Below are 15,554 nucleotides of genomic sequence, written 5' to 3'. Positions count from 1 at the left end.
CATCTCACAGTTTAGAGCCTTCCATTTCATTTTATGGAACATGTTATAAAGTTGGAATCTTTCACGCAAGCCCACTTGCAAAAATATCCAAATATTTTTGCCTTATGTATTTCTTGGTATCCTCTCTTTCTCTCTCTTCTCTGTATTTCTTGGTATTCTCTGTGTGTGTGTGTGTGTGTGTGTGTGTGTGTGTGTCTGTCTGTCTGTCTCTGTCACCTTCAGGTAGCATTCGTGGCAATAACGAGAATGTCTGCTGGACCCTTTACGTCTCTCTTCCTTCCCCTCTATACACCTGGTGCTCACCAGGTCCCTGCTGCTGTTTTATCGCTTGACTTTGTATCATATTGAGTTTCTGCCCTGGGTTCTCTGCTTGTACTCTGTCTTCTCCTTTTCATAATCACTCCAGGTCCCTGCCACTTTTTTTCTGGATACCCAGAGTCTTTTTCTTTCTTCCAATGACAGTCAGAAGTTGGGGGAGCCCTCTTGGACGCATCTTGTTTGAGGTTCCTAAGTTCATACCAAGTGTCTTTAGAAATCAGGAAGGATGAGGAACAGAACTAACATTTTATGAGCATCTACTGGTATTAGATGCATTTCTTATGCCACCTTATATTAACCTTTACCATAACCTTGTGGTAGGGAGTATTGTTTTGATTTTATAGACAGATAAATCAATCCCAGAAAGATTCCATAACTTGAGAAATATATCAGGGCCAGGACTAAAACTGTCCTTGTTTCCTGCCTGAAGCTCAGGGTGACTGACAGTTATCATTGTCAACGTCTAGACACGAAATAGTCATCCCAGTTAGGCATGGGCCTAGGTGTGACCTCAGATCTTGAACTCACGCTGTGATATGAAAGTGGTCTCCTAGCAGTCAGGCATCTTCAGTCCTGGAGTCTAGACAGAAGGTGCCTCTACCACTAGGTGGGGATGTAGCAGCACCACAAATGACTACACTACAAATGGAAAGACCCTCTAGAACAAAGGCATTCAAACTTAAAAAATAAGAATAATTTATTGCAGTGAAACAACATATAATTAACCATTTTAAGATGACCCTTCTGTGACATTTTGTACATTCGCGGTGTTACACAACCACCACTTCTATCTAGTTCCAACACATTTCCATCACTCCAAAGTAAAAACCCCTTCCCCATTAAGCAGATTCTCCCAGTTCTTCACTCCCCGTAGCCCCTGGCAACAGCTGATCTGCTTTCTGTCTCTATGGATTTACCTATTCTGGATATTTCTTATAAATAGAATCATACCATATGTGACCTTTTTGTATCCGGCCTTCTTCAATTAGCATAACATTTTGGGGGTTCATCCATGTTGTAGCATGTTCCCAAACTTCATTCCTTTTTACGGATTAATAATATTCCATTACATATATATGCCTCCTTTCATTTATTCATTGATCCATTGATGGACTTTGAAGACTTTGGGCTATTATGCATAGTGCTGCTGTGAACATGTGTGTACATATACTTGTTTGATAACTTGTTTTCATTTCTTTGGGGCATATGTACACAGTGAAATTACAGGGTCGTATGCTAATTCTATGTTTAACTCTTTGAGGAACCATCAAATTCTTTCCATAGTAGTTAAACCGTTTTGCATTCTCACTAGCAAGGTATGAAGATTTCAAACTTTTTAAACCATGACTCACAATATAAAGTACATTTTACATTGCAACCCAGTATTTAACCGTGTGTATGTACACATACATATATAACAGAGGTTTCATGAAACAGTACTCAACCTGACTGTGAATGACGCCCTCTAATGTATTCCCTCCTATTCTATGTCATTAGAAAAGTGTCTTGGTTTGACCCACCAAATTAACTCCACAACTCAAAGTTAATTTGCTATCAGTTGAAGTCACAGATATTTTCATCATCATTACAGTTGCTTTAGGCCTATTGAAATATTATTTATGATCATTATTTTATTTATAATTTCTTATAATTATTATGCCTCTGGATAATGTTATTTAAAGCACTATTTAAAGAAGCAGGTATATACAATACCACAATTTTGTGTTTTTTTAAATAGTTAAATAACTGTGTTTCAAAATAATTGCTTTCTTTGTCACCCTGTGTCTTCCATATTTTATTCATGTAAACACATTATTCTGAGAAGGAACTCATGGGCTTCGCCAGACTTCCAAAAGGGCTTATGGCACAAAAATACTTAGGAACCTTCTAGAGCTACACTGTCCAATAAGGGAGCCATTAGCCACTTATAGCTATTGTACACAATAGCTACAAGATGGATGTGGCTAGTCCAAATATAGATGTGCTGTAAAATACCCACTGGATTCCAACTATTTGGTACAAAAAATATTAAATGTCTCACTAATATTTTTTATATTCATTAATTATTGAAATGATTTTTGGCATATTGGGTTAAACAAAATAGATTATTAAAATTTCACCTGCCTGTTGATTATTTTAATGTAGCTACTTAAAAATTTAACACTGCATGTGTGGTTCGCATTGCATTTCTGTTGGACATCACTGGCTTAACACCAGATCGGAGTTCCAATCTTGGTTTCATCACAGGACCAGCAATAATCACTGTTACTGTTACTATCATTACTCTGCTGTGGGACCTACCCTGATAAATCTCAGTTTCCTCCTCTGGAAGAGTAGATATAAAGCCAAAGGAGAGCATATTGCTGTGCTTATTCTGTATTCAGCCTTTTTCCTAATACATTTCTCACTATTGGAATTGTCTAGTCATCTCATCTTTCATCCAGAAGTCTGGTGAAGGCCCACATCCATGTCCCTTCCCTTACGCTTCTGCTACCCCTTGTTGTAATGAACACAAAATATAAATTATATATGGGAAAATCACATACCAAGGTAAGGATATAAGAATTCATAGACAAATAAATATTTAAAAATAATTTTAAAGGATAAGAAAAAGGGGAAACTCCCTTGAGGAGCAAAGAAGTTGGAAAATAAGGCTTGTGGTAGGGTGGAGTAGTAATTTGACCACAGTTGCCACCCATCCTGTATTTATCCAAAGTCCAGAGTGGCATTTGGATAAGACTCAGGCAAACCACCAGCGCATTCCTGGAGTTGATGAATGGCCACTTAAAGAGCAGGACACCCCTGGCATGTCCCTAAACCCAAAACTAAAAGTCCAGCAGGCTACTACAATGAGGGAAGGTGCCAGCGTGCGTCTTTAAGGGCGATGGGCTGAGCAGGGACCACTCACCCTCTTATTTGTCTGATTCTTAAACTGATGGGAGCCCTGAGAATCTAATATTAGCACCCTGGGAATACAAAGCCCTTTCGTCTACATAATCTCCTTTAAGATCGTGAAACAACCTTATGTAAAGGGCAGTATCATGTGTACCTTATAAATGAGAAAGAAATAGGTCAAACACGTAAGTGGATCACTGAGGCCATTACTGGGTGGAGCAGGGTTTATCTGACCATGAGCTTGAGTTTCTCCACAGCTAACACTGAGGATCAGAATCATGACCCTCCGCTTCTGTTTCCTTGGGCTTCTGAGTGATCTCACCCCTACAGATGGTCTGCAAAGATCATTACTCTTGACCTCACTTCTGCCTCCTAAGCTGAGCCGTGCAGTTGGAGTCGCTCTTCCCACTAGCCTGTTAAGCTGCTGCCTTCCATCATTCAGACAGTTTCTGACAGCCCCACCCTCCTACACAAAGCCCTGCCTGTCTGGTCAAAGGAGGGTGGTGATTTCCCACCCTTTCTAAAAACACGCCTTGTAAGACTTTCTCTGTCCTCTAAAATATACTTGCTCCTTCACAGTCACATTTTCTACTACTGTACGGTTAAACGTCGTCTGTGGGAGGGAAGGTGATGTATGGGTTTTTCTGCTCCACTGTTGTTGGGCTTAGACCACCGTCTTCTAAAGGCAGAAACCTGGGGTCTGTACCAGACAGCTCCATGAACAGATGGTCATTTTGAAGTCTTTGAAGGTGAAATCTGTGATGCTCAGTGAGGTATACACTTCTTTTTAAAGTGGTAGTTCCAAATGAAGTGATGCTGTAACATATCCTTAATTCCTTAGACCACTGTCCTTAATCTCAGTTGTAATAACCTGGTGTGTGACTATTGTTTATTCCTGGTTTACAAGAATTGTCTAGTTGTATAGTTTCTGTTGGCTTTCCTCTAAGCTGAACAAAGCACTTTGATACTACTTCATTAATTTCACAGTAGGCAGCTTGATCGTTTTTATATTGATTTATCGCTTTCTAATCCCCAATTATTTTTTGGTCCTATGTCAGCTTCTCCTGCCAGTCAGGCAGTGTGTGTTTTCATGGATACTCTTGACATGAGCTTTATTAGAACATAACCAAGAAGGTGAATCTATTGCCAAAAAATTAAATAATGTTTGCCAAAGAGTTATACAGAATAATTTATTACCCAGTGTTCTGCTTTTCCGATGCAATGGTTCCTCCCAGTGATATAGAAAACCAAAGATTGGCTTGCCCTAAGAGATGAGGCAGTTTGGGGATGGGAAATAGTGTTCTTCTTTTAGTAGATAAATAACATGTCCAAGGTTATAGGATTGGGATCAAAATAAAAAGCAGAATCACGAGTTTCCTAATTCCCAGCCCTTCAACCTTTGCTAATAGGTAACTATAAACATGGTCATACCTAGAAAGAAAAACATTTTAGCACCTAGAAGGAAAAAAATGTAAAATTTAAGTAGCGTGCACTAAAAAACTATCCAAAATTTCTAATTTTCCTCAATTTCATTGATTTGAAAATTATAGGTTTTAATAATTATGTACATTAAATGGTATCTTGAGGAAAAGTTGATCTTTCCCTTATTACTTACACCCTACTATTTATTTTTGTGTATCAAATTGGTAACATTGGTGGGAATATTCACTCTAGCCATAAAAGGTATTTAATTTTTATCACCAAATAATAGGGGTATCACCCAATAACTTTAATACAACTATGAGAATGCTCTATTTTTTTGTTTTGCTAGATTATCATTCACACAGGGAAGAACCAACATTTTCTTAGTTCTCCTGTAGATGGCAAATCTAAAGGGTGACGACGACTGATATAAATATAATTGTTTTTTATACTGTTAAGCATTATGTATCTGCATTTTTGGTAAATAATAATATGCAAAGTTAATGCCTATTTTTTTTTTTTTTTTGAGACGGAGTCTCGCTGTGTCACCCAGGCTGGAGTGCAGTGGCACGATCTCAGCCTACCGCAACCTCGACCTCCCAGGTTCAAGCAATTTTCATGCCTCAGCCTTCCGCGTAGCTGGGATTACAGGTGCCCGCCACCACACCCAGCTAAATTTTGTATTTTTAGTAGAGATGAGGTTTCACCATGTTGGTCAGGCTGGTCTTGAACTCCTGACCTCAGGTGATCCACCTACCTCGGCCTCCCAAAGTGCTGGGATTATAGGCGTGAGCCACCATGCCCAGCTGCAAATGCCATTTTTTGCTTCTTCAGAAGGGACTTAATATTTTATAATTATGTATTAATAGTTGGCTCCTATCGTGGCCATTTATATTCGACCTGTTTGTATCTGAAAGTAAATAATTTCTCAGGTTGCTGGTGGTATTCAAAAATAGGATAATAAAGTTATCATTAGTGTTGTATGCTTTCATGCTAAGGGGCATGAGGTAAATGCTGCCATGTTTTCTCTTTGCATACATGTCTTTAAATACATTAAATACTAAGTGTGCTATGACCTTATTCTGCAGAAATTGAGGTCGAATCTTTATGTGTACAAAATATGTATGAACCACAACATATCCTGGTTTTGACTACAGGTTAATGATATCCAAATATGCAGGCCCTACTTTGAGAGGTTGATGAGAACACTAAATTAGGCAAATTTTGAGATGATACTCACCTAACCGAAACCACTACTCAAATGGAAGTTTACCCTGGGTACCAAATGTTATGACTTAATATTACTAAAATATTAAGTAATAGTGTTTGTATGTGCATGTGTTTAGACTTTCTTCACCTTTCCAAAACTTCCAGCCTTGTGGGCAGATCTACCTTACCTTGGTAGCCAGCAGAGGTGGATGGGGGTGGGGATCTCTCTATGATGGGCAGGTTCTCTCTCTCCTCTTTCCTTCTCTTCTCTTTTCCTAACCTGACTATGGAGTTAAGGAGGCATTTTGTGCTGCATGTTCTGGGTTCATTTCTCACTACAGATTTGCTACATAACAGTTGTCATCTGCCTAGGCACTCATGTAATCCTCATGACAGATTTGTGTGACAAGGCACTAGTTTACAGACTAGGAAAATGAGGCCATGAGATGCTCAACAACTTTGCCAACAATACAGCTTTTATATGATAGAGCATGGTCTGGTCTACAATGTCACTCCCCTTCTAATTAATATCCTTTGAATATTTGTTCTTTTTTTTTTGTGACAGAGTTATGCTCTTGTCATCCAGGCTGAAGTGCAATGGCACCATCTCAACAACCTCTGCCTCCCGGGTTAAAGCGATTCTCCTGCCTCAGCCTCTTAGCTGGGATTAAGGGTGCCCGCCACCACGCCCAGCTAATTTTTGTATTTTTAGTAGAGACAGGGTTTCACCATGTTGGCCAGGCTAGTCTCGAACTCCTGACCTCAGGTGATCCGCCGACCTCAGCCTCCAAAATGTTGGGATTACAGGTGTGAGCCACCGCACCCGGCCTGAATATTTGTTCTTGAAGTCACCATTCAGTTGTCTGGAGCAGGGTCAGGGGAGAGGCTCAATTTTCCTTTCACTAGTGTGCAGGCCCAGGTTAACTGGTGCCCTAGTTCTAATTCATTCTAATGATGTCTCAGTGCCAGTTTTAGAGAAGTGCCCAGCAGGTGCCCAGTAGGTGTGCCCCTTTGTTCAGCTTTGTCTATGCATGCCCTCTGATATACAGCCCAGCCGCAGGCCTCAATATTAGGCCTGAATAAATACCATTCTTTTACCCCACTCTAGACCTATCAAAACACCTTGGATGACAATGGACACATGGAGGGGACCTTCCATGTGCAGAGCAGAAAGCAGGGTAAATTCCAGGCTTTCTTTCCTCCACTCCCTGCTGCCACTTCTCGGAGTCTTTATTGTCTTTTGCTTAAACCCTTCGGGGGCTTCCCGTTGTGCTAGACTTCCTGCTGATTCCTTTGTCTTGGCTCTGGGTTCCTTATGAAACCCCTTCGCAGGGGAGCTGAGTAGGAAAGAAAAAATGAGTTCTGCTGCTATGTTTCAGTGATAACAGTTTTAGAAGACATGATTTTTCTTGTTTATGTTTGAATCTGGACAACAACAAGCTTTGCTACAATGAAGTTCTGTTGCATTCAAAAAATGTAAATCTATTTCAATTCATTGAAAAAAATTATTTGCAGTGGATAGTAATGGAGTAAGTGTTTTTCAAAACTTGCTGAATCTATCTTTGTGAAGATTTATGTATGTGGCTTGGATTTTTTAAGGGAATGATTATTGTGTTTGATGCTTACCACATGGACATTGCGTGGCATCATTTCATATTTTTTCTCTAATATTTCTTAGGATAGGATAGATCCGTCCAAATCATGCATCAAAAATAGGTCAAAAGAGAAGTTTGTTATTTATCTCAACACTTTGTCCTTTAGGTTATCTCTAAAAAGCCTCTTATTCTACTGTTTAAAGAAAAACAAAACCCTTTTTCCATACTTGTCACCATTGATTGTAACTGCTGTCTTTCTATCTCAATTCATGGGATGCTTAATTTGATTTGGAGCTGTTCTTAAGATACAATGTATAATAGTGGGAATATAATATAGTTCATGCTTTTTTGGAAGTTGAGACTGCTGATCAAAAATTGATTAAAAAAATGATTTTCTTGCATTTAGTGATTTTCCTTTGTTTCTTCAGGATGCTAGTGAAACATTTCTGCCTAACACATTCTGTTCATGAATGTACATGTCACTCTGTGACAGTAATTACACATGTGTACCCACGTGCATCCGTCTACAAGAAAAGGGGGTGGATTCCAATCGTAACCCAATCAACTCAATCAGATGCTTTAAAATCATTAGGTAATGGCTCTTGATGTTGGCATGCATCCAGACTGTTTGCAAGGCTTTGTTTCCACATTTTTTTTTGAATGCCACACAATTTAGCCTCAAAAAATTGTCCAAAATGCTTTTAAAAAAAGAGTAAATTAAGTATGAATTAAAACAAAAAATTGCATTTCTTACACATTTTTTTCCCACAGGCAGCAGATAACAGGCAGACATGACAAGCTTGCTCATTCACTTATTCACTCAACATATGTTTATTGCATGAGGACTTACTGTGTGCTACAGAGATGTAGGGAACACAAAGCTGAGTAAGACACAGGTCTTCTGGAGGGAGAGACAGGACAGATGGTTATAATTGGGATCAAGACGGGAGGAGAGTAAATGCCATAGATTATGAGATATAGTCCCTGTATCCTTTACCACCCTCATCCCACTCTGCTACATGGCTTGCTAGGACATAGGTACATAGGTGACCAATAGGCCACTCCTTCTGACCACCTCCTTCCCACTGACCACCCAGAGCTACCACCAGCCCATGTGGTATCTTGATAAAAAAAAAATAGGCACCCCTTCCTCTGGATTGAGTCCTGGGCTGATGCAGACCCATGCCAGGGTAGAAGCAGCCCACTGCCACCTCTGTACCTGCCAAATTGGAGAGTAGAGTTCAGACTAGATTTCCATCCTCAGTCACCCCATCTCCACTCTAGGTCAGACATCCTTGTAGAGACCACAGCCTGTATAATGAATCAAATTAGTGTGAAAAATAAAGGCATTCTTCTCTCGGTTTCTCGGAATTGGATACAGCCCCCAGGGAATACGTCACCCAGGCCAAAGCCAGGCAGGAAGGCAGTGAATAGGCTGGGAGAGTCAGTGGGACCTGAAGTGCCTCTGCTGTGTTAAGGAGTACCTTAGCATCTCTTCCTGAACTTTTTTTTTTTTTGAGATGGAGTCTTGCTCTGTTGCCCAGGCTGGAGTAGAGTGGCACAATCTAGGCTCACTGCAACCTCCGCCTCCCGGGTTCAAGTGATTCTCCTGCCTCAGCCTCCCAAGTAGCTGGGATTACAAGGAGGTGCCACCACACCCGGCTAATTTTTGTATTTTTAGTAGAGACGGCATTTCGCCATGTTGGCCAGGCTGGTCCTGAACTCCTGACCTCAAGTGATCCACCCGCCTTGGCCTTCCAAAGTGCTGGGATTACAGGTGTGAGCCACTGTGCCCAGCCTCTTCCTGAACTTTCTCTAAAGAACTTGGTAACCATGATTCTCACCTTGCTTGTGATTTTAAAAAAATAATAAATAAATAACAAAGTTATGATAAGTGACTCAGGGTCTAAAATAGACCTAAATTTTACTAGCTATATGAGTTTGACCTTATTTTCTGCCTCCTTAAGCCTCAATTTTCTCATCTGTAAAATGGGACTAATAATAGTACTTACTTCATAGGTTTGAGGTGAGGATTAAATATAAAAATATATATATTTTAAGTACAATATTTATATTCAACAAATTTAGATGGTGTCATTTAGTGTCATCACTTGTGTCAGGCCACTTTCCGACTTTTTCTCCACTCTTTGATACCATTTTCTAAGGCCTTCCACTTTTCCTGTTATCTTTCACTCAGTCCCCAATATCTATGCCTAATTCCATGCTTGACGATTCATTGTATGTTCTCCTAATATTTTTAAGGAAGGATCCCTCATTTTTACAGGTATGAAAGCTGAGATAGCTTTAGGTCCTCTTAAATCATAACTGAAGTCACTAGCAAGCCAGGAACACATTCAGATTTTACTGTTGCATTTTAAAGTACCCCTGCCCAGGTGCCTCTTCTGACTACTTTTTTTAAGCCCCCCAGAGAGAGAGGAGACAAAAGGATAAATGTTTCAACTCAGCTTGCAGCAGGTGTCATTCTATTTGATTTGCAGGCCTTTCAACAAAACAAAAGCCCTTTTCTGTTCTTTTACAACATATGTCCTCTTTAAAGGTACTCAAATGAAAAAAAAAAGCATACACTGGACAAGATTTCAGGTTCTAAGAGACAGAAACTGGGCTCTTAGTTGCTGACTCACTCTTCACAGTGAAAACTGGATGGCATTGAAAACATTATTTTCTAAGTAGCATTTACATTTTTATGATCGTTTCCCTTGAAATATATGAGGGGCATTCTCAGCAAGTTAGTATGTTTATAGTAGTTACATACTGAAAACTTATGTATTTAAGTATTGAAAACTTTAAAAAGCCAGTTAAAAAATTTTTTAAATAAAGTCAACAGAGAGAATCTCTATATATTTGAGTAACAATATACAATAGCATGTTTGCTTATTGCAACTGATTTTAAATGTCTCCAACTTGCTCTCCCCAAATAGTTACCACTGGTGTTCAAAAGTAATATATATTTTAAACCACATAAAGAGCAAAGAAAAAAAAGTATTTAGCTTTTTAAAAAAAAGTTCTATTCTAGAGTCACTGAGGAGTCATAATAAGAATGAATGGGCCAGGTGCAGTGGCTCATGTCTGTACTTTGGGAGACCAAGGCAGGTGGATCACCTGAGGTCAGGAGTTCAAGATCACCCCGGCAAACACTGTCAAACCCCATTTCTACTAAAAATACAAAAATTAGCCGGGCATGGTGGCACATGCCTGTCACCGTAGCTACTCGGAAGGCTGAGGCAGGAGAATCGCTTGAACCCGGGAGGCAGAGGTTGCAGTGAGCCAAGATTGCGCCACGCATTCCAGCCCAGGCGACAGAGTGAGACTGTCTCAAAAAAAAAAAAAAAAAAAAAAAATCAATGTAGCTAAAATTTAACGAAGTGTTAACTATGGGCAAGATACTATGCTGAGCCCCTTTCATACATAGTGTTATTTCTTGTTTCCAACAACTGTAGGAAGAAGGTAGAACCCCATTTTACAGATAAGGAAACAAAGGCTTAGCAAAGTTAATAGCTTACTTTGGGGCTCAAAGCTAGTAAGGGCTGGTGCCAGGAGTGAACATGGGGCCCTGCCTTGAGAGCCCGTGCCGTCGTTAATCTCAGGGCACTGTGCAGCCTACCTGTTCATTCACTGCCATCTGAGTCTTGGGCAAGCATCAAATGGGCGTAGGTATGAAATTTATTTTCAGATATAATAATTGTTTCAAGGTAAAACCTTTGGGTCTTATTTTACCTAGAATCCGTACATTCAAAGTACAAGTGATAAAATCAGCTCAGCAACTCTAGTATGTACATGAATTAAAAAGAAGTCAATCTGATGAGAGATTTCATCAGAATAAAGTGTATAAGTGGAGTTGGAAATCTGAGTGATGGAGTGCTTGCCATTTGGGTAAGTGTAATGAGTTTGAAAAACTAATTATATTGATAAAGTATCTTAGGGCCTTTCAGAACATAGTTCTAAAAGTTTTATTTAGTGTTGAATTTTAAAAATTCTTTGTCTTAAAAATAAAAGTACATTGTAGTCTTTCCCTCCATTTTTAAAATGAACTGTTAATCTAGGAGGTCCTGTTTGTGTGTTGATTTGGGGAGTTTGCCCAACATTTGCTATGTTAAATGCTTATTAACATGGTTTATTACTTTTTTTTTGTTTTTTAGAAAACATTAATCATGAATGTACTGGGACTTGGGAAGGATCCTGTAGTTTATGAGATAGTTGGCCAAATCCCACCTCCTCCAACATAACCTGTGATTATTAAAATATGATACTCTTATTTAATCCCCTGGTCAAGCTAAATGATAATGTGAAACAAAGCTAACCAAAATCAGGACACCTGATATCAAGAATTCATGAAATCAAAAGCCATTACAGAGCAAGGAATCTAATGCTTTTGCTTCTTATCCTTTTCATACAAATAAAATAAGCTTCACTGGGCTTGGTGAGTCTTAGAAATGAGAGGTTTGAGAATAAGATCCATTGTGGAGTGTGTGACATTACAAAAACAAGCCAACTAAGCAGTTTATACTGTCCCCTTAGAGTGCACACGTTCGGGCTCCGATGCCCCTTGAAAAGACTGCATTTCTGGAAGGGAAAAGTAAAAATGCAGATTCCACCGTGCGTGTGGAAGGCAGGGATGAAAAAGCCCAGACAAGCGTCATCTTGTTGAGTCTCTTTACTGCAACGAGGCTGACGGATGGGGTTTTTCAAAACGTCGCTGCAACCAGATGCAGGGCTGCAGCTTTGCTTACCGCAGCGTGCTGCAGTTGTGTTTATTTCAGGGACAGACACAAGGGGAAGCAGCAGCCAGAGCACACCCGGGCCGCTCACGGGAAGCCTTGCTGAAGAAAGAGGATCCGCAGAAGCTGGGAAATTCCTCCCGCAGCCTAGGCGGAGACTGAGCCGCGGCTCAGGTTGAGACAGTGGGGCAGGGGCAGGGGGCGGCGCTCCCGGCCCATCCCTTAGCCCCGCGGCGGCCGTGTGGGCCGGAGGCTGCCTGCACCGCGTCAGGGAGGCCGGCCCAGAAACCCTCCCTCCCAGAAGAAAGCCGATCCCAGTTCAGGTGGGGTCTTCCTCGGTTGCGTACCTGGCTGGAGCCAAGCTGGTGGGCGGCCGGCAGCCGGCGTTTCTGGTGATGACAGCCCCGAAATGAAAGCAGCGCGGCCGCCGCCTCCGAGGGCTGCAGGGAGATCAGCGCCCAGCAAATAAGAAGCAAGTCCTGGACCCGGAGGAGGAGGAGCGGCCGAGCATCTCTCGCTGCTCCGCGGTGTCCTTTAGATGAGGACTCCCGGCCGGAGCCGGAGGTGGATCCGCAGAGCTGCCTCTCGGCGCCTGACCCCGCGCTGACATCACAACCTGTGACAGGCGCATCACGCCCGGTACCTGCTCCCGGCCGCTGCCCGTCCTCCCAGCCTCTTTGTATGCCGCAGACATGGCCAGCCAGCAGGATTCGGGCTTCTTTGAGATCAGTATCAAATATTTACTGAAATCCTGGAGTAATAGTGAGTAATAGAAAATAACCTTTTTGTTTGTTTGTTTGCTGGATGTTGCATAAGGCTGGAGACAGAAAATCTCAACTGGACACATATGTTTGTGAGCCGCGAAGTTTTTCTTTTTTTCTTTTCTTTTCTCTTTCTTTCTTTCTTTCTTTCTCTTTCTTTCTTTCTTTCTTTGCTCCCATCTGCTGTGAAAATCAAAATGTCAGAGACTGAACCAGCTTTCCTTAAGTGCAAAGGCTGCAATGGAATTACAGTAGATTGTGTTTGATTAAATTTTCAAGTGAGGCAGCCCTTCAGACTCTGGGGGAGCTCAGGATCAGGCATTCCTGGCTGCATTTCCTGCCTTGATGTTTATTTGATTTGTTCAGGCTTTCTCTAAATATTTTGTGAAGTGTGATTTAATCAAAGGGGTGTGGCAGGGTTTCAGAGTACTTTGTAATTGCTTTTTTAGGGTATTGTCTGAAGAAAGAAAAGTACTTAATAGTGCAAAACCTAAGGCATCCTTTTTGTATATAGAGGCATCTGCAGATTTATTTCATCTCTCCCTCTTCCATGTGGATAATATTCTGAATGCCATTTAATATTCGAATTTTTAAAAATCCTGATGTTTGCTATAGTCCAAATAATGTGCTTTTTTGAAACATAAACAAGTGAGGTTCTGACCCTAATTATTTATTAGGATAGCAGAATATGATGGCTTCTGAAGTTCAATTTCTGACCTACATAAGGATTTTAGCAATACGCTATTTCAAAAAGACAACCTCTAAGCCGTCGTGGATCTGAAATCAAATTAAAATGAGGCCTTCAGGTGATCAATGATGCCTTGTATTTCCCGAACAGTTTAAAAACAAAGTCTTCTCTATTTCACTAACAGCCTTTGTACTTGCTTTGGATAAAAGATCAGCAGGTATTACTGATGCTTTATTGTTTTAAATAAAAATTTTTTTCCCCATGAAAATTTTAATATTGTATTATGTGCATACTGATTAACCTACCTGTGCTCAAAGAGCTAGTGATTGTCTCCTACACAAATGACCTGTGGCCAAGATTGTTCTTATGTAAACAAAACCTGGGCAGGAGAACCTGTGCTGTAATTGCTTTGAGGAAAAGAGCTAAAGTACCTTCAGCCTTAAGGTATTCAGGGATCTGCATCTCTAAATGATATCCGTAGAAACCATTTTTTTCCAGGTCATTTTGCACCACTGTATACACTATGGGGCTTGTCTGAAGCTGTTTTTCTACAAGTGGGAAGCCATTTGGGAGTAATACTGTTGCCCAAACAGCATTCTTTACTTGTCATAGCTATAAATCATTTAACTTGGATTCATTATTTGTATAATACTTTACACTCAAGGATGAATCTTCTTTTGTCTATCTGCTCTTTGATTAATGAAAAGAATTTGACATACAGTGTTGTTTATGGAGCAGTTTTCCAATAACTGAAAAAACTCACTTTTGAGTTTGACATCGGTATGTGGTTTTTAAACATATTTGATTATTCCAAGGCCAGACTGTTTTCTCCATCAATTTTTGTCATTGCCTCATTAAATAGAAAATTATGTTGTGACAATACTGAGGCCAATGGGATTTCTTTTAAAAATCTCTCTCCCCTTGTCTATTTTCAAATCATTCTAGATAAAGGATATATTCTCTCCACCCTTCCTAAACTCCTCTCCCCACATACATACATCAAGAAATGATTCAAAATGACTGTTCATTTCTACTTTGAGAATATCTGTGATACAATTTTGAATTCTTCCAATTCATTCAGCAAATATTTATTGAATACCTACTATGTGCCAGGCTGTGGGGCTACACAAGGCGAATAAGACGCAGTCCCTGCCCGCTATATTAATTTTTTTATTTCAGAATAGTGAAGTTGGTGGCTTTCCAGCATTCTTTTGAGGGGGAGAATGTTTTTCAGTCCTTTCTTGAAAGAGGAAGAGGAAATATACTTTATCTTCTTTAAGCTTGTTACAACACTAACCTGCTTACAACCTAGCATAGTTCTCATTGCTAAGTTTTACATATTTTGAGCAGCAAAGAGAGAAAGGAATTTGTCTGTGTAGAAGACAAAGTAGAAACCGAAGCCCTAAGGCTCAACATACTCAGTGTAACCGTGGCTGAGAGGATGCACCATGAGGCAAACGGCTAATTGCACCTGCACGCACCTGCACGCGCATGCCTGGCCTCACAAGTTTGAGAGGTGAGGATGTTCATCCACATACCTGAATGGAGACTCAGCCTCTTAATTATATGGTGGTGCTTATTTACAAAAGTGCAGCAATTAAAAAGCAATAAAACAAACTCTATAACTATGGCTGGCTGTTTTGCAAGGTGTTAAAAGAGAGGTAATTCCATAAGCGTTTCCAGGTAAAGCTTTCCATATTTTTTTAAATGGCACATTGTGAGGAAAATGTAATTATATATATATTAGTCCCCTCCAAAGAATTCACAAGCCAATAAATAGATCAGTCACTGGCTAGTGAGATGTACTAGCTTTCATTCGATGTTCATTTTGGTGTTCTCCTCTTTATTGGCACGTCTACTCTGTCATGCTGCCCTTTGATCTGAATGGAGGTGGGAATTAAAATGGCCTTGATGTCTGGAAATAAAATGT

At 40.3% G+C, this 15,554-nt stretch overlaps 1 protein-coding gene and 1 long non-coding RNA gene across 8 annotated transcripts in view; one reads left to right on the top strand and one right to left on the bottom strand.

Moving 5' to 3' along the window:
- FRY (FRY microtubule binding protein) overlaps window positions 1-15,554 on the top strand; it is a 458,299-nt gene that overhangs the window by 172,973 nt on the left and 269,772 nt on the right. For 4 of the 7 annotated variants that reach the window (XR_004031657.1, XR_004031658.1, XM_030818556.1 and 1 more), the window contains exon 1: window positions 10,853-12,937. The exons of the other annotated variants lie outside the window; for them this stretch is intronic. Coding sequence is in view for 2 of the 4 variants with exons in the window: in XM_030818556.1 (XP_030674416.1) it covers window positions 12,868-12,937 (70 nt within the window). In the remaining 2 variants the exon portion in view is untranslated. Of the gene's footprint in view, window positions 1-10,852; window positions 12,938-15,554 lie in introns of those variants that run through there. 7 annotated transcript variants of the gene reach the window in all.
- Window positions 5,162-12,711, bottom strand: LOC105738792. The gene is made up of 4 exons (XR_001114646.2): window positions 12,523-12,711; window positions 8,659-8,750; window positions 8,290-8,340; window positions 5,162-7,181 (listed from the first exon to the last, which is right to left on the bottom strand). It is a non-coding gene; the product is annotated as an uncharacterized LOC105738792 (long non-coding RNA).

This window comes from Nomascus leucogenys, chromosome 9 (assembly GCF_006542625.1).
Source record: "Nomascus leucogenys isolate Asia chromosome 9, Asia_NLE_v1, whole genome shotgun sequence".
NCBI classification, from domain to species: domain Eukaryota; kingdom Metazoa; phylum Chordata; class Mammalia; order Primates; family Hylobatidae; genus Nomascus; species Nomascus leucogenys.
Note: the sequence above shows the minus strand (reverse complement) of the source record. Positions and strands in the feature narration are given on the sequence as shown.